The following is a 27,307-nucleotide window of genomic DNA, read 5'->3' on the forward strand; positions in this document are numbered from 1 at the left end:
ACCAGCATCTGCAGTTCTTTCCTACACATTGAATGGAGCTTGGCAGATTTCTTGCATCCACATTATTGGAGTAGGGAGTTTATCTTTCAAATAGTGTGCTACTCAATACTACACAGTTCAAACCCTGAATGATGATGTAACGGTCTCAGTCATGTTGAAAAGACCTAAAGAGGCATTTAATAAATGGATTGTTTTTAAATGATCAGCTGAGGTGCTGAGGACGCATTAATCATTTCAGGCTTCTTGGGAAGTGAGATATTTGGAAGTGGTTGCCTTTGTATACCTAAGAGAACTGTGACTAATTATGAATGACTGTTTGATGTGTTTGTGTACTATAAAATGTTTGACTGGCCTCTAAAGGTCAAAGGTTAAGGACGCCTCAAATGAAGAGTAGAGTGACCTTGCCTTTCATTTTCTTGGACTATTCTCATTGCATGTTGCAGTGTATTGGAAAAGGACCTTGCTTCAATGGTGCTTTATTGCTTCAGGCTCTCAGGGGTAATTAAAAGCCAATTACTTACTTTTGAAATGTCACTGTTATCTGGGGGTTTGCATGCAGTAAGGACAACCAAAACCAGTGAAGTATGCTACCAAATATCTCACTTTGTAATCTTGGTTAAGGGATAAAGAGCAGCAACAATGCAGGGAACACTTTTCAACTCTTTTTGGTGTACATATTTATATTTCTGATCATACAAGAATGTCACAAAAGAAATTCATTACAATACAGCATAAACAATTTGATGTGCTGCAACCACCATATAAGCAATAGCATCAGCATTTTGTGCCGGTAACTGGCCGATTGATCGAATATTTAGGAAGCAGATTGGCAAATTAGTTATCTACATTTGTTTACTATAGATGTGTTGAGGCACATAGATAACTCGGGAACCTTGGCAAAAGTGGGGAAAGTATATTTCAAATGATGATCATTGTGCTGACATTGCGGTAACTGTTGGAATTATGGTAGCCTCCTCCACTGTAATGTTGGAGTATTTGGAACTGATTGAATCTTAATATTGTAAATATTTCAACATTCGAGGACTGCACTTTTTCACTTTTAATTTCTGTTTAAGAACATTTATTCTCTTCACCTCAAACACTTAATATTCCTTTACTAGCATTTAAATCTGTCTCAACTTTTGCTTTTAACCTCTCACCCATTCAGTTGTCATTTGAGACGGATTCAAATGCTGTCCTTCATTATCTCGCCCCATAAACCACAAATCCTCTCAGATTTTCTTGCTCGTGCTGGGCTGTAATTCCTCAACACTTCAAAATTGATGTTGGATGTTTACCATTCCTTGCCTTTTGATCATGAGTTCTGGAAGAACTTTTGTATTCCTTATGAGAGTTATCCCATTCTCTTCACTGCCTTATTTTCACATTTTACTTCATCAATCTCCTGTTCCCTTTCTCAACTTCTCTACTTTCCTCTACTTTTTTACCAGGCTACCATAATAGCTAACCAAAAAAAAGTGCTGGAGTAACTGTGTGTCAGGCAGTAACTCTGGAGAACATGGATAGGCGTTGTTTCGGGTCAGGACCATTTCTCAGGCGTATATTATTAGCCACCTAATAGCTAGCGGGAGATAGAGGATCAGATATGTAGACAGATTACCGAAGCATGTAAGAACCACACGGTTATTGTAGTGGGTGACTTCAACTTCCGTAATATTGACTTGGACTTACTCTAGGACAAGAGACATGGGGCAGCATTTTTTTAGGTGCATCCAAGAAGATTTCCTTACACAGTATGTGGATAGTCTGACTTGGAGAGGGGACACACTGGATCTTGTATTGGGATATGAGCATGGCCAGATGACAGGTGTTGCAATGGAAGAAGAATTTGGAGATACTGATCATAATTCCATAAGTTATAAGATTGTTCTGAATAGGGACAGGTTTGGATATTGGGGGAAGGTACTTAAATGGGGCAAGGCAGATTACAATGTCATTAGGCGGGGGCTAAGGAGGGTAGGTTGAGATCAGTGTGATCAGCGTTGTTGGGTAAGTCCACAGAGGACATGTGGGAGTCATTTAAAGGTCAGCTTTTCAAAGTGCAGGATTCGCATATTCTAGTAAGGAGGAGGGATAAGGATGGCAAAGTAAGGGAACCGTGGATGCCCAAGGAAGTTGTAAACTTGGTTAGGAAGAAAAAGAAAGCGTATGAGGTTTAAGAGGGTGGTATCGGATATGGCCTATGAGGTATAAATGGAGTAAATGGAAGGGAGGTTGGTTTGTGCGATGTTTTGGGCTGAGTCCACAATTTGCTGCAATTTCTTTACCCAGAGATTGGTGAATCTGTGGAATTCACCACAGACAGCATGTCATTGGGTCTTGGATGGAGTTGTTCCCAAAGCTGGACCTCACCTTCTCTGCTACTGGAATATGATGGAAAACAGGCTCCACCTGTCCATACGGACCAAGATGCCCATCTAAGATAATCCCATTTGCCTTAAGATAATCCCTCTCCCAGTTCTGACAAAGGGACGTTAGACCTGAAAAGTTAAATGGTTTTCCTACAGTTGCTACCTGACTTTTCTACCTTTAATTCAATCTGAAACCAGGGCTTTCAATCCTAACAAAGGAATGTTTGAAAGTATGAAGGACAGGTTGACTGGGATTCGCAGGGAGTAGACAAATGCTAGTGTTTAAAGAATGGTATATGATTTTCCACCAATGCATATTCCTTTCAGACAGACAAAGCAGCAAAAGTATTCCATCTACGGATGACAGGAAAAATTAAAGACTATTGTTAATTCTATGGAACAAGTTTATAAAATTGTCAGAAAAAAACAGTCAATATGGGATTAGGAGTATTTTGAAATTTGTCAAAAGATGACCAAATAATTGATAAATAATGGACAAATGGAACATAGAAATAAACTGGCAAAAATATACGGTCAATGTAAGATTTTCTCCAGGTATGTTAAAAGAAAAACATAGATGATGGAATTGATACACCTATAGAAAACACACACAGCTCTCAGAAACACCTGGCAACCAAGGGTCCAGTGCAGATGTGGAAGCTAAGCAGTACTAAAGAAGTTAAAGATTCTTTAAACTGAGAAATCCCTACGTTTTGAAAGAGGTAACTTGGAGGTGGTAACTGTGCTGGATATCATCTCCCAAAATACTCTAGATTCCTTGATGGTTCCTGGCGGTTATAGGTCAGCAAATGTGACTCCATTATTTAAAAGGGGAGAGAGAAAATTGCTGACCTGTCAGCTTAGGTGGGTAGTTAGGTAAATTGGAAGGTATAATAATGGATATGACCTCAAGCCACTTAGCAAGTAATATGATTGAACAGAGTCAGCATGGATATATAAAAGAGAAATCTACTTTATTATTTAAAAAAAGCAGAAATTGTATGTATTAGGATAATGATCTTGTCAAAAAGAGCCTTAATGTCATTGTACTGAAGTCACTGAAGGTTAATGTGTAGGTGCTGCAGTTAATTAGGAAGATAAATAGTTTGCTGACCTTTATAAATGGGAAAAAAATGAATACATGTGTATTACAATATTGACTTTTAAATATTTTTAAATGTTGTATTCCCAAGCACAGAATACAAAGTTGTGATGTTAAATAGAAACTTTACAAAACTGTGGTTTGGCCACAAAGACTTTTGTGTGCAGTTCTGGACACCACACTATGATTGTGAGACCAGAATAGGATGCCTAAAATGCTGCTCATCTTTTGGATATTGAAGTCAACAGGTTAAACAGAATTTTCCTGGTGTATATCATTTTATTCTATAAGTGAGACATATGCTGTTGGCCGATCAAAGAAGTCATGCTATGACATGTCAGACATCACATGTTTACAGGCACAAAATGACACTAGAAATATGCTGGAGTAGTCATAGGGACCTGAATGCCCCACGTTACTTTCTGTATATCTTGCATTAATTTCTCCTAAGTACCATCTATAACTCTCATTCCCCTTTCTCCTGACTAAGTCTGAAGAAGAGTCTCAACACGAAACGTCACATATTCCTTTTCTCCAGTGATGTTGCCAGATCCGCTGATTTACTCCATTATTTTGGGTCTGTATTGGGTCTCTGACAATGGATATATAAATAGTGGTTTACGTCATGACATTATAATGCAGAGAATAGTATTTTTACTTCACAACATGTGTAAAAGTGGATTTAAGATTAAAATTAATGTTGTAGTTTGCCACGTCAGAGCTGAGCATTGTTGACCTGCGCCTCTATTTGTGTTTGGGATGACACAAATGTCAAGAGAATAGAAAGTGGAATTAATCCAAGTCTTGTTGTGATGAATATTTTGTGTAGTTTATCAGGAGTTAACTCTAAACTGCGTGGTACCCAAAGAGGTGCAAGAAATGGTAGTGTTTTAATCTCTTCTACCAGTCATCACCCCCATTTTCCATATACTCTTTCTTGAGAGGAACAGATTTGCACGTTGCATTCCCAAAAGGTTAAAGCCCATGGGATCCATTGCAGGTTGGTAAATTTGATCCAAAATTCAATCCACATTTGTGTTTTTTGTGATTTCAAATGCTTGTGACTAGTGGTGTTCCACAAGGGTTGGTGCTGGGACTGTTTGTAATGTACATGGATGATTGGTATGTGGAAAGAGGAGGCAAAATCAGTAAGGTTGCAGATGACATGAAGATTGGTGGAGCTTTTGAAAATATGGAGTGTAGTATTAGACTACTCGCTGACATCAATTTGTTGGTGAAATAGGAGTGCTGGTGCAGGATTGCTAAAAGGTTCAATTGCAGGTAGAGTTGATAGTAAGGAAGGGACATGCAATGTTGTCATTCATGTCAAGAGGATTAGAATATAAATACAAGGATGTAATCCTGAGGCTTTCTGGGCACTGGTCAGGGTAAATTTGGGAGCAGTTTTGGGCCCCATATCTGAGGATGGATGTGCTGGTGTTGTAGATGGTCCAGAGGAGGTTTACGAGACTTGAAGGCTCTGGGCCTGTATTAGCTGGAGTTGAGAAAGATGAGGTGAGATTTAATTGAAACCTACTAAATAATGAAAGGCCTAGATAAAGTTGATGTAGAAAGATGTTTCCAGTAGTGGGAAAGTCTAGGACCAGAGGGCACAAACTCAAAATAAAAGGACGTATCTTTAGAATGGAGATGCGGAGGAATTTCTTTAGTCAGAGAGTGATGAATCTGTGGAATTCATTTCCACAGATGGCTGTGGAGGCCAAGACATTGGGTATTTATTAATCGGAGATTGATTGGTACTTGATTATTACGGACATTAAAGGTTATGGGGAGATGCAGGAGAATGGAGTTGTGAGGGAAAGATAGATCAGCCATGAATAAATAAATCAGCAGACGATGGACCGAATGGCCTAATACTACCCCTATGTTATTGTGAGCTGAATGTTTTGTTATTATGCTGAATACAGTAGATGATCATTGTCCCGAGAGGTAAAGAAAATTCATCTGTACATCTCAGCAAATATAACCCCACCTTTGGAAAAGGCAGTAAAATAATCACAGGGAATCACAGACCAGTAAACCTCTCACTAGTGGTGGGGACATTGTTAGAGTTTATTATGAAAGATGTGATAACAGACCACTAAGTCTGAAGAAGGGTCTCCACCCAAAACGTCACCTTATTCCTTTACTCCATAGATGCTGCCTCACCCGCTGAGTTTCTCCAGCATTTTTGTCCACCTTCGATTTTTAGGCTGTGGGCCGAGCATCAAAAATGTGTCTAGAAATCCATTTCTGTGACCCACCTCTCGGAACTACATGAAATTTTGCACAGATTTAGATGAAATATAATTGAGCAGGAAATCATAATTCGTCAGTGCCAAAAGTTGCACATTAATTAATTAAACTAATTAGAAAATTAGATCGGAAAAGTAAGCGCCATCTAGTGTCCAATGCCCATATTACACTATGGGAGCCTATTTCCGTGTTGCAGTCTATTTAAACTATTATTATACTCTCTCTCTCTCTCTCTCTCTCTCTCTCTCTATTATTATATCTTGTGAATATGACTAATATGATGAATATAATTGTGAGGTTTTTTTTTAATGAGACTGCCACAGAGGTCCTGCTCCTGAACCAGCCTAATTAATAGGTCAGCCGCTTTGGGACCGCAGCGCGTCCATCTTGGCCAGCATACCCTTCTGGTGGTGGCGATGGAGGGGAGCAGCACTGCCTTGCATGTCGCCCGGGCCGCCTTCAGCACCCAGATAGCGCCGTCTCCATCAGACCCGGCCCGCTCGCTTGCTGCAACACCGGCCGGTGGTGGCGATGGAGGGGAGCAGCACTCACTGGAGGCCCGGCCCAACCCTCACCTCCCAGCAGATGCCCGGCCCAACCCTCACCTCCCAGTGGAGGCCCGGCCCAACCCTCACCTCCCAGTGGAGGCCCGACCCAACCCTCACCTCCCAGTGGAGGCCCGGCCCAACCCTCAGGTCCCAGTGGCCCAACCCTCACCTCCCAGTGGAGCCCCGGCCCAACCCTCAGGGCCCACTGGAGGCCCGGCCCAACCCTCACCTCCCAGTGGAGGCCCGGCCCAACCCTCAGGTCCCAGTGGCCCAACCCTCACCTCCCGGCGGCCCAACGCTCACCACCGACGGCCCGACCAACAGACAGACTGACTGACTGACTGACTGACCGACCGACCGACCGACCCTAATCCTAACCCTAGCTCTACATTTGTTATTTATCATTTTTATTTACCAGTACGCATTATTACTTTATAAAGATAAATGAAATGAAAAACAAAATTATCAACAAGATGAGCATTGCCTTTATCCTTGGAAACCTTGTTATTGCTATTGATGTAATGAGGTGGCAGCCATGATCCCAGCATCTTCGCTGCCGAGCGACCATAAAACAAAGCGCGGGATTGGCCAATTTGCGTCGGACCTCAATGTCAAACGTGCATAGATTGGGCAATTACTACTCAGAAAATTTGAGGTTTTTCTCATATTTCTTAAAAATGTGCAGGTTTTGATCTTGATGAGTTTCAGGTATGATTTATATAATATTTTTACACAATATGTTAAAAATTCAGGTAATTCTGTGAGTTGGGTCATGAAACTAAACGAAAAAGCTCCTCGGCCCGCAGCCTATTTTCCAGCATCTGCAGTTCTTTCTTAAACATTTGGACAGAGTGTATGGATTCCTGAAGGGAAAATTAGGCTGAACAAATCTATTGGAGTTTTTGAGGGTAATGGATAAGGGGAAACCAGTAGATGAGATCATAAGATCCCACGTAAAAGATAACAGTGCAAACTCAAAGCACGTGGGATTGGAGGTAATATACCGGCATGGATTGAGAGTTTGTCAATAAACAGATAGTTGGAACAAATTAGTCATTTTCTGAGTGGCAGGCAAATCCTGGTGGGGGTCACAGGGATCAGAGCTGTGGTCGCAGCTATTCATAGTATATAATCAATGATTTTGATGAAATAACCAAATGCAACATCTCCTAGTCTGCAAGTAACACATAACTGGTGGGTAATGTGAATTGTAAGGAAATTTGCAAAGAAACTCCAAAGTGTTAGAAACAATTTAATATGGTTAAAGGTGGGGTTAACAATCTTTGTGCTAAATACAAAGACATTGTTATCTGGAGACAAAGACATTTCAAATATTATTCAAATGGAATGCCAAATTGAGCAGTTTTGAGCCCCATATCTGAGGAAGGATGTGCTAGTGTTGGAGAGGGTCCAGAGGAGGTTTATGAGAATGATGATTAGGGATGATTGGGTTAACATATGAGGAGCGTTTGATTGCTTTAGATCTGCACTGGCTAGCGTTTAGAAGGAGGAGGAGGAAGGATGTGAAGGCCTTGCTAGAGTGGAAGTGAAGATGTTTCCTGTAATGGGAGAGTCTAGGACCAAAGGCCACAGACATAGCTTTGGGTCATTGGATATTTTTAAAGCAGAGATTGATAGGTTCTTGATTAGAAAGGGTTTCAAAGGTTACGGGGAGAAAGCAGGAGAATGGGGTTGAGGCGAAATAATAGATCAGCCATGACCAAATTGTGAAGCAGACTCGATGGGCTGAATGGCCTAATTCTGCTCCTATGTCCTCTGATCTTAAATAACATCTTGGCTCAGACTTTGTAGTTAGGTGTTTTCCTGTGACAAAGTTTCACACAAAGGTCCATTGATCTCTGGCAGTAACTTGACTTTTCCAACCCACCATTCAGGCACCAGGCAAGGGATTTCCACCTGCTATGAATTGATCAAGTTGAATGATTCGCCAATCACACCAAATAATTAATTGAGAACATAAAATGGTACAGGCCCCAGGACCACCATATTAGCACCGATCATGTTGACAATCTAAATTAATCCCTCCAGCCTGTACATGCCTCTTAATGTGTCTGTCTGACTGCCTATCAAATGTTGCTATTGTATCTGTTTCTACATCTCCCTTGCCAGTGAATTCCTGACATTTAGCACTTTCTGTGTGAACAAAATGTTTTCCTATACTGTATACTTTCTCCTTGCCTTCAACCTCCCAAAGTGTGACATATCTCACTTGCTCAGATTAAACTTCATCTTCATATCCCTGCATCTTGCTGTACCTGACCTATATTCTGCTGTATAATTTGACAGTCTTCCATAGAGTCTGCAATCCACCAATTAAGGTGTTATCTGCAAACTTATTAATTAACTCACCTACATTTCCATACTAGTGTTTATATATCTCACATACCAGAGAGATACCAGAATAGACTCCTGCAGGACTCTACTAGTCACCATCCTCCAGCTAGAAGAACACCCTTCCACCACAACCTCTGCTCTCTATCAGAAAGCCAGATCTGAATCCATTTGACCAAGTCACAGTGCATCCCATGCACCTCAATCTTCTGGATCAGTCTGAAGGTAGACACAAAATTGCAGAGTAACTCAGCGGGACGAGCAGCAGCTCTGGAGAGAAGGAATGGGTGACGTTTTGGGTGGAGACCCTTCTGCAGACTGATCTGGATCAATCTACCAGGAGAGACTTTATCATGCCCCACTCTTGAAATTATAAATTGGTGAGCCTCACATCAATAGTCGGGAATCAATTGGAGAGTGTTCTTCAGGATAGGATGTATTTGTATTTGAAAGAGAATTAGTGAATAGTGGTCTTACTGATGATTTAGTTTTTTGAGGAGGTGACGAAGGTTGATCGTTGAGCGTTTTCCTCCCGTATTTCTCTTCCAGCTGTCTTCACCTTACTACGATCAGTCTGAGGAAGAGTCTTGACCCAAACATTGCCTATCCATGTTCTCCAGAGATGCTGCCTGACCTGCTGAGTTACTTCATACTTTGGGCCTTTATTTGTAAACCAGCATCTGTTGTTCATTGTGTCTACATTTTGTTGAGGCCACATTTGGAGTATTGTTTCCAGTTCTGATGTAGCAAGGAGGAAAGTTTAAAGGAGATGTAGGGGGCAAATGCTTTTACACAGGGTGCGGGGTGCTTGGAGCTCGCTGCCAGGAGTGGTGCTGGAGGTAGATATGATAGTGGCATTTAAGAGGGTTTAGATAGACACTTGGATATGGGGGAATATGGATCATGTGCATGCAGGGGAGATTAGTTTAACTTGGCTTCATGTTTGGAACAGACATTGTTGGCCGAAGGGCCTGTTTCTGTGCTGTGGTTTATGTTCATGACTACAGGATAAGTGCATACCTACAGCAAACTGAGTGAGATATGCAGCTGCCTGCAATGCACCATCTGCAGAAACTGCTTGTTTGCTATCAGACAAAACAATTAGGAAGGAAAGTGATGAAACTTGTAAGGAGAGCAGGCCAGCCCTAAACATTCTGCTCCAAACATTAAGCTAAGCACAATCAGCAAAAGAGCTAACAACAAAGAGTAAATTGGTCCACCCTCTGAGTTGCTAGATAAGACATTGGCCATCAAAAAGGAAGGGGAGTGCAGCTGCAGCAAGCCGCCTAGCCTCAGTAATCAGCTTCCCCAGGGTAACAATAGATCATGTAGGATACTAGCAATAGGAGAAGAGATATGGTGATTTTGAACATAAATCTACAAAGCTATTGAATTAAAATGGATTAGTGCTGGGGCCATAGCTTTCCACGTTTTTCCCCCGTTATTTTCCAGGATTTGGGCACGAGTCAGGGTATAATTGGAGGAACAGCATCTCATATTTTGCTTGGGTGGTATAACAATGGATTTCTCTAACATCAAGTAACCCCCATAAAATGCTAGTAATTATGTACAACCAGGCAACTTTGGTCGTTTAATGTAGTATACCTTTATATTATTATTTTAAACCATATTTTGGTGGTGGAAATAACATAACAGATTCTATTTTCTACCATTTGATGGAATGATTTGTGACCTGATAGAATGTGTTTGAAGTGGCATATATTGAGCAAGGCCATTCAAGTAAAATAATCTTTTATGATGAATACTATTAGAATTTTACGGTGGAAAATGAAATTTGTTAAAGATCGACACAAAAAGCTGGAGTAACTCAACAGGACAGGCAGCATCTCTGAAGAGATGTTTCGTGTCGAGGCCCTTCTTTAGACAGGAAAGATGCCTATGAATTCCTGGATGTGCTGAAATATTTTTAAGCACAGCATGTTGTATTAGTCATGCATTTAAAACTAAAATGTCGTACCAAAGATATCAGATTTTAACCAGCAGGTGGTTTCTTTCTAGCTTGGTTCCATGTTACCAGGGCCCAGAGGGGATTATTGGCATAAAACAGCAGTTTGCTTCTGACAGCAGTGTGTCCTTGTTGCTATTGATTAGCCTGTTCAGTGGAGTGAGAAACATTGATTTAGTCTTAAAACTGGTAGTTATGTGATAATCTTGAAGATAAATGGATGTCAAGCGAGGTGTCGGTGGAATGAAATCAAAATATACTTGGAGTTATTTATTCCTATATGCCAGCAGTAATAGTTTAGTGATTTTGAAATGTAGCTGCACTTTCTAGATCCTTGACACCACCATTAACTCGGGAATACAGTCAACATGCCCAGGTTGCCACAAATATAATGGTCTAGTTGGGCTACTATACATTTAGTTGAAAACAATGTTTTACTTCAATTTTATCTCCTTGATTCTCTCATGGAGGTATTGATTCTTTGCTGAGATATGTTAATAAGGATTCCAGCTACTCTCTACTCATGAAGCAAATGGCTGTTACTGATGCTTGAACCAAAGAATAGCATCACAGCCAATTTACCCATATGTTCAGATTATTCTAATACACACCGGGGGTTAAATGGAATTCCTTGTTCACATGAATCTCAGAGTAAACAGTACACATGGTAATGATAAATACGACAATAAGTATTACGTGCAAAATAGCAGAATGATGCAAAAATGTTAGTAACATCTGAAGTGGTGCAGAAAATTACCAAAATACAATAACAGAATAAACAAAAGATGTATAGGAGTAAAGACGTCCTTCCGCAGTTGTACAGGGCCCTGGTGAGACCACATCTGGGGTATTGCGTACAGTTTTGGTCTCCTAATTTGAGGAAGGTCATCCTTGCTATTGAGGCAGTGCAGCGTAGTTCACGAGGTTAATCCCCGGGATGGCGGGACTGTCATATGAGGAAAGATTGGAAAGACTGGGCTTGTGTTCACTGGAATTTAGAAGGATGAGAGGGAATATTATAGCAACATATAAAATTATAAAACGACTGGACAAGCTAGATGCAGGAAAAATGTTTCCAGTGTTGGGCGTGTCCAGAACCAGGGGCCACAGTCTTAGAATAAAGGGGAGGCTATTTAAGACTGAGGTGAGAAAAAACGTTTTCACCCAGAGAGTTGTGAATTTGTGGAATTCCCTGCCACAGTGGGCAGTGGTGGCGAAATCACTGGGTGGATTTAAGAGAGAGTTAGCTAGAGCTCTAGGGGCTAGTGGAATCAAGGGATATGGGGAGAAGGCAGGCACGGGTTATTGATTGGGGACGATCAGCCATGATCGCAATGAATGGCGGTGCTGGCTCAAAGGGCCAAATGGCCTCCTCCTGCAACTATTTTCTGTGTTTCTATGTAGAATTAAGAGTGAGATTATGTGACAGACCTCCGGGGTATGAAAGATAATTGGTTCAGGGGTCTGATAGGAGTGGGGAACAAACTGCTTGATCTTGACCTTCGGGGCTTTCAAGCTCCTGTGTCTTCTCCTGGAAGGCAAAAGGGAGAAAAAGGACTGGGGTGGTAATGGGCATCCTTAATGATACTTCCAGCCTTCCTGATGCAACACTCCATGAAGATGGACCATGGAAGGAAGTGACAAGCCTGTGATGGACAGGCTTGGATTCACCCTGTTTGTAATTTGCAATTAAGGCTCTGACACCTATGATTAAATATTAGAATTGTAACTTTAATTCTTTAATCTGCTCTTATTCTGACCTGTCAGCCTGTGATTTCCACAGTGCTAATGAGCCCAGTGTAAGTTTGAGGAACAGCATCTCATTTTCCACCTGGGCAGTTGCAGCCTTTTAACAAGTTCCACCTTCTTGCTTTTGAATCGGAACTGGTCAGCTCTGCAGAAGGTTATCCTTCAACATTAATTCAGCTTTACTGTCTTCACTAACGCTACCTGAACTGGTGGGCAGAGAGCCAAAACACTGGGAAATAGGATCCAACTGCCTGTCCTATCTATGCCTCTCATCATTTTATAATTTACCATCAGGTCCCCCGCTAGGTTCTGGAATTTGAAATAAACCATCCATGTTTGTCCAAGCTCTCCTTGTAGCTAATACCCTCCATTCCAGGCTGCATTCTGTGAAACCTAATCTGCACCCTCTCCAAAGCCTCCATGTCCTTCCTGTAATGGGCTGACCAGAATTGCACGCAATAATCCAAAGTCTTATAGAGCCGCATCAAGACTTCCTCAACACCCCAACCAATGAAAGTGAGCATACCATGTGCCTTCTTTACCACACTACCTTCTTGTGTTGCCTTAGCTCCTTCCAGATGCAGACTGGATGAGCAGTACTCTCCACAATACTCAATGTGTTGCTCACCAGCTGCATCGTGATGTCCCAATTTTTGTAGTCATTACCCTTCTCAATGAAAGCAAATGTGCCTAATGCCATCTTCACCACACTGACAACCTGACTCGTATTATTAGGAAACCATGTACCTATAACTCCCAGACCTCACTGTTCTGCAACACTCTCCAGGGATCTTCATTTTACTGTGAAAGCTTTGCCCAGGTTTGACATATCGAAGTGTAACACCTCACATTTGTCAGAGCCAAATTTGGAAGGAGTTCAGTGCTCAAAATGAAGGCATGAATTGTGACACACTTTTAAACCAGATAATGTGAATATAATAATATTGTGTCATTGTTTAACTTTTATCATTATAAAGTATTATTCATTGCGAATGTTGTGACCTCTTGCCCCCAGCCATGTGCAGATCCCTTCCCCATCTGCAGTTTTTGCTTGGGGACAAAGGAATGCAATCGAGAGAAAAAAACAGAGGATCTCATCTCTTGTGCTGACTGTGGTAGCAGTGGTGAGTTGAACACTTTGAACTATAGTTGTGCAACAAGAATAAAGAAATTACCATCATTGAGATTAACATGCGTAATCATAAGACTACTTTATATGTGTATCCTGTTTGATACTCTGCAGGCATCTGTTACATTTCCAAATTGGCTGCTTTCCTTTATACATTGGAATTCTTATAGAACTTAATTGCCATAATTACTTTTTGTATCTCAAAAAATAAAAATACTATTTGGTCACCTGATACTGTCAATATTAAGAATTTAAGTCAAGTTTGTGTCAATGTACAAATTTTCAGGCTTAGAATATGCAACCTGGGTAAACTATAGTCTAATATTACATCTACAAAGCGCTAGAGGAACACAAGGCATCAGGCAGCATCTGTGGAGGATGTTTAGGATCAGTACTCTTCTTCAGAACTCTCTCAAAATGTCACCTGTCCATTCCCTCCCCAGATGTTGCCTCACCCACTGAGTTCGAATATAGAAAGTAGTACAGCACAGGAATAGGCCCTTCAAACTACACCACGCCACTAAGCTCTCTTAATCTTTCCTGTACTACATCTCATCATTGTTCAATAAACAGCCTACTACAGTGGTACCGTAGTCATAGAGTCATGCAGCGTGGAAATGCCATTCAGCCTAACTAGCACATGCCAACCAACATGCCCCATCTAAACTAGTCCCACCTGCCTGCGTTTGGCCCATTTCCCTCTAAACCTATCCTATCCATGTACCTATCTAAATGTTGCAATAGTACCTGCCTCAACTACCTCCTCCGACAGCTTGTTCCATACTTGTTCCACCACCCTTTGTGTAAAAGAGTCCCCCCTCAGGTTCTTATTAAAATCTCTCATCCCTCACTTTAAAAGTGTGTCATCTGGTTCTTGATTCCCCTACTCTGGGCAAAAGACTGTGCATTTACCTGAGCTATTCATGATTTTGTACACTATAAGATAACTCCTCATCCTCCTATGCCTAATGGAATAAAGTTCCAGCGTGATCAAGCTCAGGCCCTCGAGTCCTGGCAACATCCTCGTAAATCTTCTCTGTACCCTTTCCAGCTTGATATCATCTTTCCTATAACGGTGCCCACACAGAACACAATACTAAATGTGGCCTCACCATCGCCTTGGGCAACTGCAACATAACCTCCCCCCCCCCCCCCCCCCCCCCAAACTTCTAACAAGGCCTGCAAACCTGTAAATGGATGCACAGAGAGTGGTGAATCTCTGGAACTCTCTGCCACAGAGGGTAGTTGAGGCCAGTTCATTGGCTATATTTAAGAGGGAGTTAGATGTGGCCCTTGTGGCTATGGGGATCAGGGGGTATGGAGAGAAGGCAGGTACGGGATACTGAGTTGGATGATCAGCCATGATCATATTGAATGGCGGTGCAGGCTCGAAGGGCCGAATAGCCTACTCCTGCACCTAATTTCTATGTTTCTATGTTTCTATGGAGTTAGAGCAGAATTTGGTTACAGTCATGAGTGTAAAAGGGGTATTGTAAAGGGATTGTTGGACATCTTTGAGGAGCGGGAAACTGGGGGACGGTAGTGCAGGTAATGGCTGCAACTCAGGAATGTTCAGGAACTACGTTCTGATAATATCAACTTTTAAATATTTATTTCTCTATTATAGGCCATCCATCATGTTTAAAATTCTCTCCAGAGTTAACAGCCCATGTGAAAACCTTAAGATGGCAATGTATTGAGTGCAAAACTTGCAGTGCTTGCCGAGCCCAAGGAAAAAATGCTGTAAGTATTATATTTATACCTAAGGGTCATTAATTGCTATATGTTGTGTATAGAAGGAAAGTGGAGATTTAAAGTTTCTTCAACTTCATTCACAAAGTTTAGCACCAGTTAAGATAATCATGAGAGTAAACTATGTTTCATTTCCCTCTTAACTTTCTTAACACCATGAATTAAAAATGCTTTGATACACATAGTCTTTTCTGCACCAATACAGACTTCAGATATGTTTTCCTTCTTGCATTCATGAAGAAAGAAACAAAGAGCTAGTAGGAATAGGATCTTTTATAAAGTCTCAAAAGTCACAAAGTCTCAAAAAGCAGCAATCTATGAAATGTTTTAAAATATAGAGGTTCCAGAAGTCTGGAGAATAGTCAATATTGTCAAATCAGAGTGCTGTGAAACCATGAGGCAACAGGGCTGCTGCCATGTTGACATACTAGGAAATTGGAACATTATTGTGGCTGACTGAAATGAGCAAGCCATGGAAGTGATGCTAGACGTAATGGGCTGGATTGAGCAGGGTTCAGCTTGCCACCCATAAAGCGAGCCACTGAACTGGTTACAGAGAACCTTGCGACTTGATGCTGTCCTCCTGAGAGTGGAGATCAAGTCTTTGACACCATGTTCTTAAATAAAGCTAATTTATAAACTCATTAAAACATGAAAAAATATTTTAATGTTAAAATAACAAACTCTTAAATATAATCTCTGTCTGTATATGTTGTTGAGGAATTAGAAAGTTGAAGCAGAGGCAGACCATGAGCACAATTCATCCCTGCTTCTTCATGGTAGAGTCCAGTAAGCTCTCTGTCTAGATCTTGGAGCTTTATATTATCTGCAACATTGTTTAGAAATGCTCACTTATATTTTTGATTAATGCCCTGTGGGAATTGACCCCTGAGGAGAGATTAACTCCTTAACAATGAGTTTAAGACAGATTAACACTGAGTTTTGATAAATGAAAAATATCTCATTGAAATATTTTGTGTGAACATATTCTTAAGAGGCTTGACTGGATTGATTTAGAGATGATGAGTCTTTTGGCTGGGATGCCTAGAACCAGTGTCGCCCTTTCTGGACTTTCTTCACCCACAGAGCAATAAATCTTTAGAATTCTTTGCACATTTGAGGTTTTTAGGCACATGGAAATGCTGCGAATGGAGTGAAATGGATGATGTGATTGTGATATATATAAGTGACTTGGATGTAAATGTAGTTGGGTTGGTGAGTTAGTTTACTTATGACACCAAAATTGGAGGAGTTGCAGACAGTTGGAAGATACAGTGGGATATAGGTTACCTGCAGAAAAGGGTGGAAAAAATGACAGATGGAACTTAACCCAAGCAAGTGTGAGGTGCTTCACTTTGGGAGGTTGGATCTAAGGAGAGGGTATACAGTTACTCAAGGTGGCAGCACAAGAACAAGTCTATGTTCTATATTGCAGGCATATGGGATTTGTTTATCTTGGCATTATGTTCCGTACAGACCATGGGCTGAAGGACCTGTTTCTGTGCTGCACTTTTCTATAAGTTCCAAAGTGATAGGAGCCGAATTAGGCCATTCGGCCCATCAAGTCTACTCCGCCATTCAATCATGGCTGATCTATCTTTCCCTCTTAACCCTTATTCTCCTGTCGCATCCCCATAACCCTTGACACGCGTACTAATCAAGAATCTATCTATCTCTGTCAAAATATCCATTGACGGCCTCCACAACCATCTGTGGCAATGAATTCCACAGATTCACCATCCTAGACAGAAGGAGATGCGGGATGCTGGTTTATGTAAAAAGACAGAAAGTGCTGGAATAACTCGGTGGGGCAGGCAGCATCTGTGGAGAACATGGATAGAACACAGAACAGGTCCACACTGGTAATATTCAACAAAAGCAAAAGCTAGAAATGAATTTTAAGAACCTGACGGCACTGATTCTGGGGGTGGAGAAAGCTGGAAGAGAGAAGAACAGGACAGAGCTTGGCGAGTGAGGGCAGACACCGAAAAACATCCCAACATCTGCCCTTTCCAGTCCCTTGGGATTTTGTATGTTTGACTAAGGTCATCCCTCCTTCTACTAAACTCCAAGGAAAAATGCCCAAACTATTAAATTGTTTTGGTGGGACAACCATACGCTGCAAACATACCTCAAACAAAATTGTGTACTGCTTATTTAACTACTTGGAGCAGTTGGAACATATTTTAAAACAATATGAAGTTAAATATTGAAGTATTACCAATGTCTTCTCTCCTGTAGGACAATATGCTTTTCTGTGATTCCTGTGATCGAGGGTTTCACATGGAATGTTGCGACCCACCTTTGTCCAGAATGCCAAAAGGTATTGTTGAACTAAGCCACTTGATCAATGTCATATGTGTTTCTTAAATGTACTTGGGGTCCATTTACTTAATATGCATGGTACTATTATACTTGAAAAAGAAATTAAAATTAATGCAAGCTGATATATTTTGATTCCAACTTTGTTAACCTTTCGCTTCCCAAGAACATTTGACTCCACTGAAGCAAGAAGACCAAATTCCCTTGAGCGCAGATATTCTGTTTGATTATTAAAGCTTCTTGCTTTGGAAGCTGCTTGAGGTATTTGACCATTATGGATTACACCAGTTGTATAACTGCAACCATTTTAATAGTCGAATGTAAATACATTCAGAGAATTATATCATATTTTCCACCATTTTTGGTTTATTGAATATCATTCACACATGATAGTTCCAAATTTAGTGAATAAGGTACTTCCCACCTAGTTATTATAAGGGATTCTTATACTAGGAGCTGTTTAATTATTTGAGATATTCTCTCTAAGGTAGACAAAAGTGCTGGAGAAACTCAGCGAGTGCGGCAGCATCTATGGAGCAAAGGAAATGGGCAACGTTTCGGGCCGAAACCCTTCTTCAGTCTGATTCTCGCTATATATTTCTTGTACACTTTGCTGTAAATATAAATGGAGTACATGGCACAGACTTGAAACTTTTAGGAAAGCTAATGGATGTATTCTTCATCATAGGAATGTGGATCTGTCCGATTTGCAGGCCAAAGAAAAGGGGAAGAAAATTGCTCCATGAGAAAGCTGCTCAGATCAAACGTCGTTACGCAAAACCACTCGGACGTCCCAAAAATAAACTAAAGCAAAGGACCATGTATGTTTATCCTTTTCTTTGGAACATATAACAGATAATATTTTATAAATATCTTGCACTATTTTAATGAAGTTTCCTTTATAAATTTACATATTGTCAATACTACAAATCCAAATGCTGTTACTTCAGTTCACAGAGAGTCAACACACGGGATGTTTAAATAGCACTTTCGCTTTTTTAAATCAATGCTCCACAGCAGCGAACAACTGTTTTCAATAAATATTAAACAGCAGCAAAAATTAAAATGTCTATCTCATTACTACCATTTTAAACCATACTCCTTCTTGTATCCGGTTAAAGATAAAGATTCTGGGATAATGGTAAAATAGACCAGAAGCCTTACAGGAGATAGATGTTCCGTATCTATCAAGTTCAGTAAATACTGAAACTCAATCCTTCTCACCATTCCTGTTTCTGGGGAATTCTGTTCTAGTCATGCTTTGCAATATTGTGCTGGCTTGTTGAATGATGACTTGTTGAATACTGTCAGCTCACGGAATTTTATTATTAATGTACACATTTGATGGTGAAGCAGAAATGTTATTAGAGTTCTCAAATACAGAAACAAGCCTATTTAGCATCATAATTATAGTCAATGTTACGCATGTTGTCCAAGTTTATGTGATCTTCATAATTGCATGAACTTGCCCATCACTTCATATTTATTCCCACATTAACTAGTTGGTGGCTAACAAATGTAAGCAAATTTTATGTTTAATTGTAATAATATTATGATTTTGCATTTACCTACCACACAAAGACCATTAGGTCATCGAGTCCATGCCACCTCTCAATGTAATCTCATTCCCTCCATTTTACCTCACTTACATGTCCATCTGTCATGTCCCTCACCTGATTGTCCCGCCATCCACCCATACTTGTACAGTAGCCAAATGAATCTCCCAAACTGCATGTCTTTGAGAAGAATGAGAATACCAGAGCACCTAAGTGATAGCCACATGGTCACTGAAGGAAGCCGCAAATTCTCCACAGACCCCAATTTGTGGATCACTGGAAGTGTGAAGCAGCAGCATTGCCAGCTGTGCCGCACTCTCATTTAGAAATAGGTTTCGCTATTTGTAATTTTGTGTGTAGGTCTTGAGGTACTGTATTTGACACTTCTATTTTCTTTCTTTCCCTTTGACCTGTACATTTCATTTTCCTGTGGTTGACACGCACTTTAGCCCCAGGTTTTGTTATTTTGCCAGGATTTGATAGCATCTGTTTGACAATAATAATTTGTCATACAACAGAACCCGATCCTATTATTACTTTACATGTATTCCAACAGGATGTTGCTGAGTAATACTGGGCAGGAATCCAAGCAGGCTTAATCTTGCTCTTTCTTATCAAAGAATGTAATGGCTACTCGTCATATCTCACCTAGATCAATGAACATGAACTGTGGACTGAAGCTGACATTTCTGTTTTTGTTTATTTTCTGCTGTGACTGCCTGATATTATTATTACTCTCATTCAATCTCACCACTTCCAATCTTGCCAAGGCGCAGCTAATGCACCTCTGGTGTGTTGCCTGTGATTACCAGCTATTCCTACATATCTATGAGTTAAATAGTTCAAGTGAATAAGGTTCAAGAAAACTGGAAGTGTTGAAAATCTGAAAGAAAAACAGAAAATGCTGGAAACACTCAGGGTTAGTTTTGATGAAGGGAGTTCGACTGAAATATTACCTATTTCTCTTTCCCCATTTGCTGCCTGACTTCCTGAAAATTTCCATCATTTCATGATTTTCTTTCTCTTAGGTGAATAAGATTCCTGGTTTGTGTCAGCACTTAACCTTTTTGTGATTTAAAACATTCCTAGATTTTGCAGTATTGAAAGATTTTTCAGTGATTTTAAAGTCTTTGTCACTTTGTCAGAGTGCAGACAGCTCCAGTCAAACTAGATTGATGGATTTGAAAATCTGCTTTGATGTCATAGTTGACCTTTTGTAATTGAAATAAATATTGTATCAACATTCGCTTATTCACTTTTCATCAGAGTACACCTTTTCAGAGAAACATCTTAGCCATTAGACATTAGAGTAGGTTGATTGGAGATTTTTCCCAGCCTTCAGTTAATCATAACTCTGATTACAGACATGATTCTCGTGAACCAACAGATTCTGTTTCACACATCAAAATGGATTTGTACATGCTTCACTTTCCCCTAAACACACACCTCCTTTAAATTTTATTTGAAATGCATAGTTAACCCTTTTGATTTTAACTCGTGTCATAAGTGATAAGAGCAGAATTAGGCCATTCAGCCCATCGTCCACCTCACCATTCAATTATGGCTGATCTATCTCTCCCTCCTAAAACCATTTTCCTACTTTCTCCCCATAACCACTGACACTGGTATTAATCAAAAATCTATCTATCTCTGCCTTAAAAATATCCATTGACTTGGCCTCCACAGCCTTCTGTAGCAAATTCCACAGATTCACCACCCTCTGACTAAAGAAATTCGTCCTCCTTCATAAAGAAACGTCCTTTAATTCTGAGGCTATGACCTCTAGTCCTAGACTCGACCACTAGTGAAAACATCCTCCCCACATCCACTGTCAGACAACCTTTAACAGCTGAGTGCTCTGCACATGGAATCATTACAACATGATTCATTTTGTGCAGTTGCTACAAGAAATATGTAGGAAAGAACTGCAGATGCTGGTTTAAACTCTGTAGAAGGGTCTCGATCCGAAATGTCACCCATTCCTTCTCTCCAGAGATACTGCTGTCCCGCTAAGTTACTCCAGCGATTTGTGTCTGCTCCGAGAAATATATCCTTGAAATATTTAGGCACACATTGCCAGGAGCTTATGAACCACGACCAGAACCACAAAGCAAATACAAATCTCTGGTATTGATATGTAGTCTATAAAAGCACGAAAACACTTCGTAAACATCTGTTGAAGCAAGTTTTCCAAGTAAGTAAAATAATCATCTGGTTACAGAAACCAAGCCTGTTTCATAGACATAGAAAATAGGTACAGGAGTAGAGCCTTCAAGCCAGCATCGCCATTCAATATGATCATGGCTGATCATCCAAAATCAGTACCCCATTCCGGCTTTCACCCCAATATCCCTTGATTCCCTTAGCCCTAAGAGCTAAATCTAACATCCAGCGAATTGGCCTCCAATGCCTTCTGTAGCAGAGAATTCCACAGATTCACAACTCTCTGGGTGAAAACGTTTTTCCTCATCTCAGTCCTAAATGGCTTACCCCTTATTCTTAAACTGTGCCCCTGGTTCTGGACTCCCTCAACATCAGGAACATTTTTCCTGCATCTACCCTGTCCAATCCCCTAAGAATTTTATATGTTTCTATAAGATACTGTCTCATCCTTCAAAATTCCAGCGAATACAAGCCCAGTCGATCCATTCTTTCACCGTATGTCAGTCCCGCCATCCCGGGAATTAACCTGGTGAATTTACGCTGCACTCCCTCAATAGCAATCATGTCCTTCCTCATATTAGGAAGAACCAAAATTGCACACTATACTCCAGGTGCGGTCTCACCAGGGCCCTCTACAACTGCAGTAGGACTTCTTTGCTCTTAAACTCAAATACTCTTGCAATGAAGGCCAACATGCCATTGGCTTTCTTCACAGACTGCTGTACCTGCATGCTGACTTTCAGTGACTGATGTACAAGCACACCCAGGTCTCGTTGCACCTCCCCTACTCCCATTCAGATAATAATCACTATTATTATCTGAATGGGAGACATCAGATAATAATCTGCCTACCTGTTCTTGCCACCAATGTGGATAACCTCCCATTTATCCACATTATACTGTATCTGCCATACTTCTGCTCACTCACCCAACCTATCCAAGTCACCCTACAGCCTCATAGCATCCTCCTTGCAGCTCACACTGCCACCCAGCTTTGTGTCATCCGCAAACCTAGAGATGTTACATTTAATTCCCTCGTCTAAATCGTTAATATATATTGTAAACAACTGGGGTCCCAGCACCGAACCTTGCGGCACCCCACTAGTCACTGCCTGCCATTCTGATAAGGACCAGTTAATTCCTTTGTTTCCTGTCTGCCAACCAGCTCTCTATCCATGTCAATACCCTATCCCCAATACCATGTGCTCTAATTTTGCACACTAATCTCTTGTGTGGGACCTTGTTAAAGGCTTTTTGAAAGTCCAGATACACCACATCCACTGGCTCTACCTTATCCATTCTACTTGTTTATTCCTCAAAAACTTTCAAAAGATTAGTCAAGCACTAATACCAAAAGATTAGTTCCTTTTACATGCACGCTAAAGAGACCTGTCTAAAAAAAAATGCCGTTTTAAGCTGCTTACCAAATCATGAAATTTGCAAATTACATACATCAATGATAAATATCTAAAGAAACGGTCACAGTGGCGCAGCAGTAGAGTTGCTGCCTTGCAGCGAATGCAGCGCAGGAGACCCGGGTTCGATCCCGACTACAGGTGCTGTCTGTACGGAGTTTGTACGTTCTCCCTGCGACCTGCGTGGGTTTCCTCAAAGATCTTCAGTTTCCATCCACACTCCAAAGACGTACAGGTTTGTAGGTTAATTGGCTTGGTAAATGTAAAAACTGTCCCTAGTGGGTGTAGGATAGTGTTAATGTGCGGGGATCGCTGGTTGGTGCGGACCTGGTGGGCCGAAGGGCCTGTTTCCGCGCTCTATCTCTAAACTAAACAAAGAATAAAATTTGCTGCAGCATTTAGCTGTGGTGACTGACTAGTTGAAAAGATGGGTTTTGAAATTCAGAGCAGAAAAACTTTCAAGGTCTGGCTTACATTGGTTAGCACACAACAAAGGTTTTTCACTGTACCTCAGTGCACGTGACAATAAACTAAACTCAGGAGGGGTTCAACTCTCTGCCCCCAGTGGTCCATGAGGAGTGGTTGCGCAGAAATCTGCAGAGGTGAAAAATTAAAGCCATGTGGTGTTTTAAAGAGAACAAGCTATTGAAGTGTAAAATATTGTGGAATGAGAGTTGTGTGTCAGTGGAGATATGCCAGTAGAATATAGGATGATGGAATATGGGCTGATTTGAAACTGAGACCAGTGCAAAGGGAGCAGCTTTGATAATCTTCTTACATTCACCAACAACATGATGATATTGGCCAACAACATGATGATATTGGAACTTATGAAATGAAACTTTTTTCAACTAATTTTTGTCTGAAATTAAGATACTTTTGTAATTGCCGCATAACATGTTGAGTAATATAATTTTGTTATAAAGAATATAGTCAGAAAATGAACAAAGGTGAATCAACTTAAGGTAAAACAATCCACTTGTTGATATGATGCAACAAGCAGGTTTCTCTTGTCCCAAGATATTCTATAATTCCCACACATGATCACAATATTGTTTTACTATTGGTAATCTATAAATAAGAAATAATTTTATTTATGCTTATAATTTCTTTTAAACTTCCAATTACACTGCCACTTTTTAATTTTGAAGGTATATTCGTTCTCGGAGCAGAATTAGGCCATTTGGCCCATCAAGTCTGCTCTGCCATTCAATTATGACTGATCTATCTTTCCCTCTCAACCCCATTCACCTGCCTTCGCCCCATAACCTCTGACCTCCTTACTAATCAAGAATCTGTCAATCTCCGCCTTAAATATGTGCATTGACTGACTCCACCGCTGCCTGTGGCAATGAATTCCTTGTCCTTCATTCCCAAATATGTTATTTCTGATTAAAACTTGCAATTCCATTTGCATTAATTTGATCCAAGAGGATCTTAATTTCCTTTGGCTGTTTCCATCTGATGGTGACCTCTGCTTGTCCTTTATGTCTGTCCACTGCCTCTTTTCTGATTATGTATCTAATAAATTAGCAGTTAGTTCATTCTATCCTGATTTCAGTAAATTAATGTTATTCTTTATTTTGGTTTTGTTCTGACTTTCTGGCAAAACACTCCAGCATTATTTTTATCTTTGATTAATCTCAGCTGCACTCATTTTAAAGGCTGCACCGTCACGAAGGTCATTAATCTGCTCTGACTTTATCAATAGGCAGCCGATCATTTTGCTCTACTTTGCACTAAATGCGATTTGCTAATTAGACTTTGTAAAGCTGTCTAGATGCAATTGAGGCATACAATAGACATTAGACAATAGGTGCAGGAGTAGGCCATTCGGCCCTTCGAGCCAGCACCGCAATTCAATGTGATCATGGCTGATCATCCCCAATTAGTACAAATTTAGACGTTCAGATTTTCAAACCCCAATTGCATTATCCTGGTAAATATAGTTCTACGGGAATATACTTATAAAGTATATAAAGTATCCGATTATTTCTACCAATTAAGATAATTACGTTCAAGTTCTGATCTTTTTCTTTACCAGCCAATCACTAATCATCAGAACTGTCCCGTTCATTACAGCTACCTATGGGGCACTTTGGGGGGTAAATAGAAAGTAGATTTTGTCAATACACCAACAGCATCACAGTCAATTACATTTAATTAGACATTTGCAACGTTTCATAACTTAACATTGTCATTTGTAAACTATACTGACTATAATTTGTAAGAAGGGTCTCGACCCAAAACGTCATCAATCCACCTTCTCCAGAGATGCCGCCTGACCTGCTGAGATACTCCAGCACTCTGTGTCCTTTTGTGAATTACAAGACTTGCCAAACACAAATACAAGAAGTATGGAAACATTTGTGATCTCAGTGAGAAAAGTTACTGTTTACATTTTGTAGTTAAGAATTTCATGCCATTGGCAAAGTGGCTATGTGCCTGATATGCTGAATTAATTATATTCTTCAGAATAGGGTATAACTGAGATGGTGTTAAGTAGAATTTATTTTTTCTTGCATGATTTAAATCTCGGGTGTGTGAACTTCAGATTCAGATTCAGATTCAATTCAACTTCAGCTGGATCGTATTAACTAGGCAATGCAAAAAGTTTGAGGGACATTTCCTTGTAGGGAAGAGAAAATTCTTTATAACATATTCTTGCATTTTATAATGACTTTAACAACATTGCCATTTACTTGCAGTAAATTGGTGGGTGTATCCCATTCTCTGGAGCACATTTTGAAGAGGAAGAATAAAATTGACAAAGCAGCAATTATACGGGAAAACCGAGTTTAGACACCTCGGTAGTGGATTTTGCATGTAAAACCAACATTCCCATTTATTTTTCTCTTATATGTCCTTATATTGCAAATAATCCTACATATAATGTACATTATTCATACCATTAATGGTGTACTTTGCACTTTTCCACAGATCTGCAGACACTGATGAAGGATCTTTGACAGTGGACACAGGAAAGGGGTCACCTGGTAGGGGTCAAAAGATTAAAATCTCCACTACACCTTCATCCAGTCTGAAGGACTTGTGCAACAGATTGATTAATAAAGACTCAATCCTGCCTGCTGTAATCCCTTCTATGTTCACAGTCAACCAAACAGCAGCTGGTCTCGGTGATGGGCTAACTATTTTTTTACTCTGTCACCTTCTGGCTGAAAGTCACACGGTGAAATGGTGGACCTCCAAGTGCTATTCGCTGAAAAAACACTACACTTTGAAACAATTAGCCATCTTTATATCTAGCCCGTGGTCTGCAAGTATTAGATAAAATATAATCACTCTCTATCGACCACTACATCTAGCAATGTTACAAAATTTTGAGATTTAAAAAATCAAGTCTGCAATTTATCCCATCAGATAAAGCATAACAATAAGTTTAATTTGACACCTAATTCACTTTCATATCTCAAGTAATAAAAAAGTTATGGCCATTTTGCATACTCGGAAATTAGCATCTTGTTCCCTATTGATTTTCTATGGGCATAACAAAAAAGTTGTGATCATGGACAGTCAAAAGCCCATAACCTTCTTAAAAATTAAGAGAACTGAATGAAATTTTCAGTTATCATAGATTGAACCATTCTGAAACAAATATAAAATAATCTTACTTGGATGACCTGAAATTAAAGCATATAATTAGTTAGTTACCCAATTGTAGCTAATTTCAAACTTCAATTACTAGATCTAAACATCTATCCATTTCTTAATAAATGATTAACATTTTTAAATAGCCTAAGTGTCCAAATAATATTCACAAATAATTCACAATAAAACATGATTTTAAAAATCTCATTTACATCAATTTATAGGCCAAATGGAAGGAATTTAGTGTTCAATTGCTGTAAATTAAAGTCCATTTTAAATCGGCTTTCTAGTGGGATCCTGTGAACGCGCTGGTTTAGAACGTTCACATTGCAGTGGATTTGTGCCCTCAAATGCCCAGAAAAATACTGCGGGATATAAAGAGCCCAAAATGAGCTACTCGCTATAGAAAACTTTATATACAGGGTTCTTAAGAAGCCCCTTTTAATGTAAAAATAAGGTACATACCTTTAATTGTTTGTTTTATAAAACCCTGGGGCTGCGAGAGGTCGCGGGTTGAGAGAGTGATTTTTAAACTACTATAACTATTATACAAGGCCATAAAAACTAATAATACCTTTTACGACGGGGTCTTTCAGCGATTTTCCGTTAATGATTTACTAGGCTGAACATTTTCGATTGCAACAGCCTAGTAAAAATCGCGTTTTAAACCCGCCCCCTCCAAACAGTGCCAAAATCGCGCACACGGGGTGGGGCAGATTCTCAGACACGATTCAGGTAGGTTTTGTAACATACCTACTACATCGTTCACACAAAGGTGGCAATACCACTTCTAACTCTCCTCAAAACCATTCCCAGTTACCCTCATGTACTCTCACATAGCAGCACCTGACAATAGTGATCTCAAGACTCTTATTGATGAGCCATTTATGTTTGCACTATTCATGGGAACTTTCATAAAAACTCACCATTTGGTATTGAGTTGACTGCTATTCCAGGAGTTTATGCCCACTCCATAAAAAGAATGAGATTACAAATAGTAAGATTATGTTTCCTGT

General features: G+C 40.1%; 1 protein-coding gene across 2 annotated transcripts in view; it reads left to right on the forward strand.

Moving 5' to 3' along the window:
* The window catches only part of kat6b (K(lysine) acetyltransferase 6B), a 74,942-nt gene that overhangs the window by 2,031 nt on the left and 45,604 nt on the right, over nucleotides 1-27,307 (forward strand). For both annotated transcript variants that reach the window (XM_055661572.1, XM_055661571.1), the window contains exons 3-7: nucleotides 13,361-13,469; nucleotides 15,102-15,217; nucleotides 17,468-17,549; nucleotides 18,237-18,369; nucleotides 25,623-25,678. In XM_055661572.1, coding sequence (XP_055517547.1) covers nucleotides 13,361-13,469; nucleotides 15,102-15,217; nucleotides 17,468-17,549; nucleotides 18,237-18,369; nucleotides 25,623-25,678 — 496 coding nt within the window. The remainder of the gene's footprint in view (nucleotides 1-13,360; nucleotides 13,470-15,101; nucleotides 15,218-17,467; nucleotides 17,550-18,236; nucleotides 18,370-25,622; nucleotides 25,679-27,307) is intronic.

Source organism: Leucoraja erinacea, chromosome 34, assembly GCF_028641065.1.
Source record: "Leucoraja erinacea ecotype New England chromosome 34, Leri_hhj_1, whole genome shotgun sequence".
Taxonomy (NCBI): domain Eukaryota; kingdom Metazoa; phylum Chordata; class Chondrichthyes; order Rajiformes; family Rajidae; genus Leucoraja; species Leucoraja erinaceus.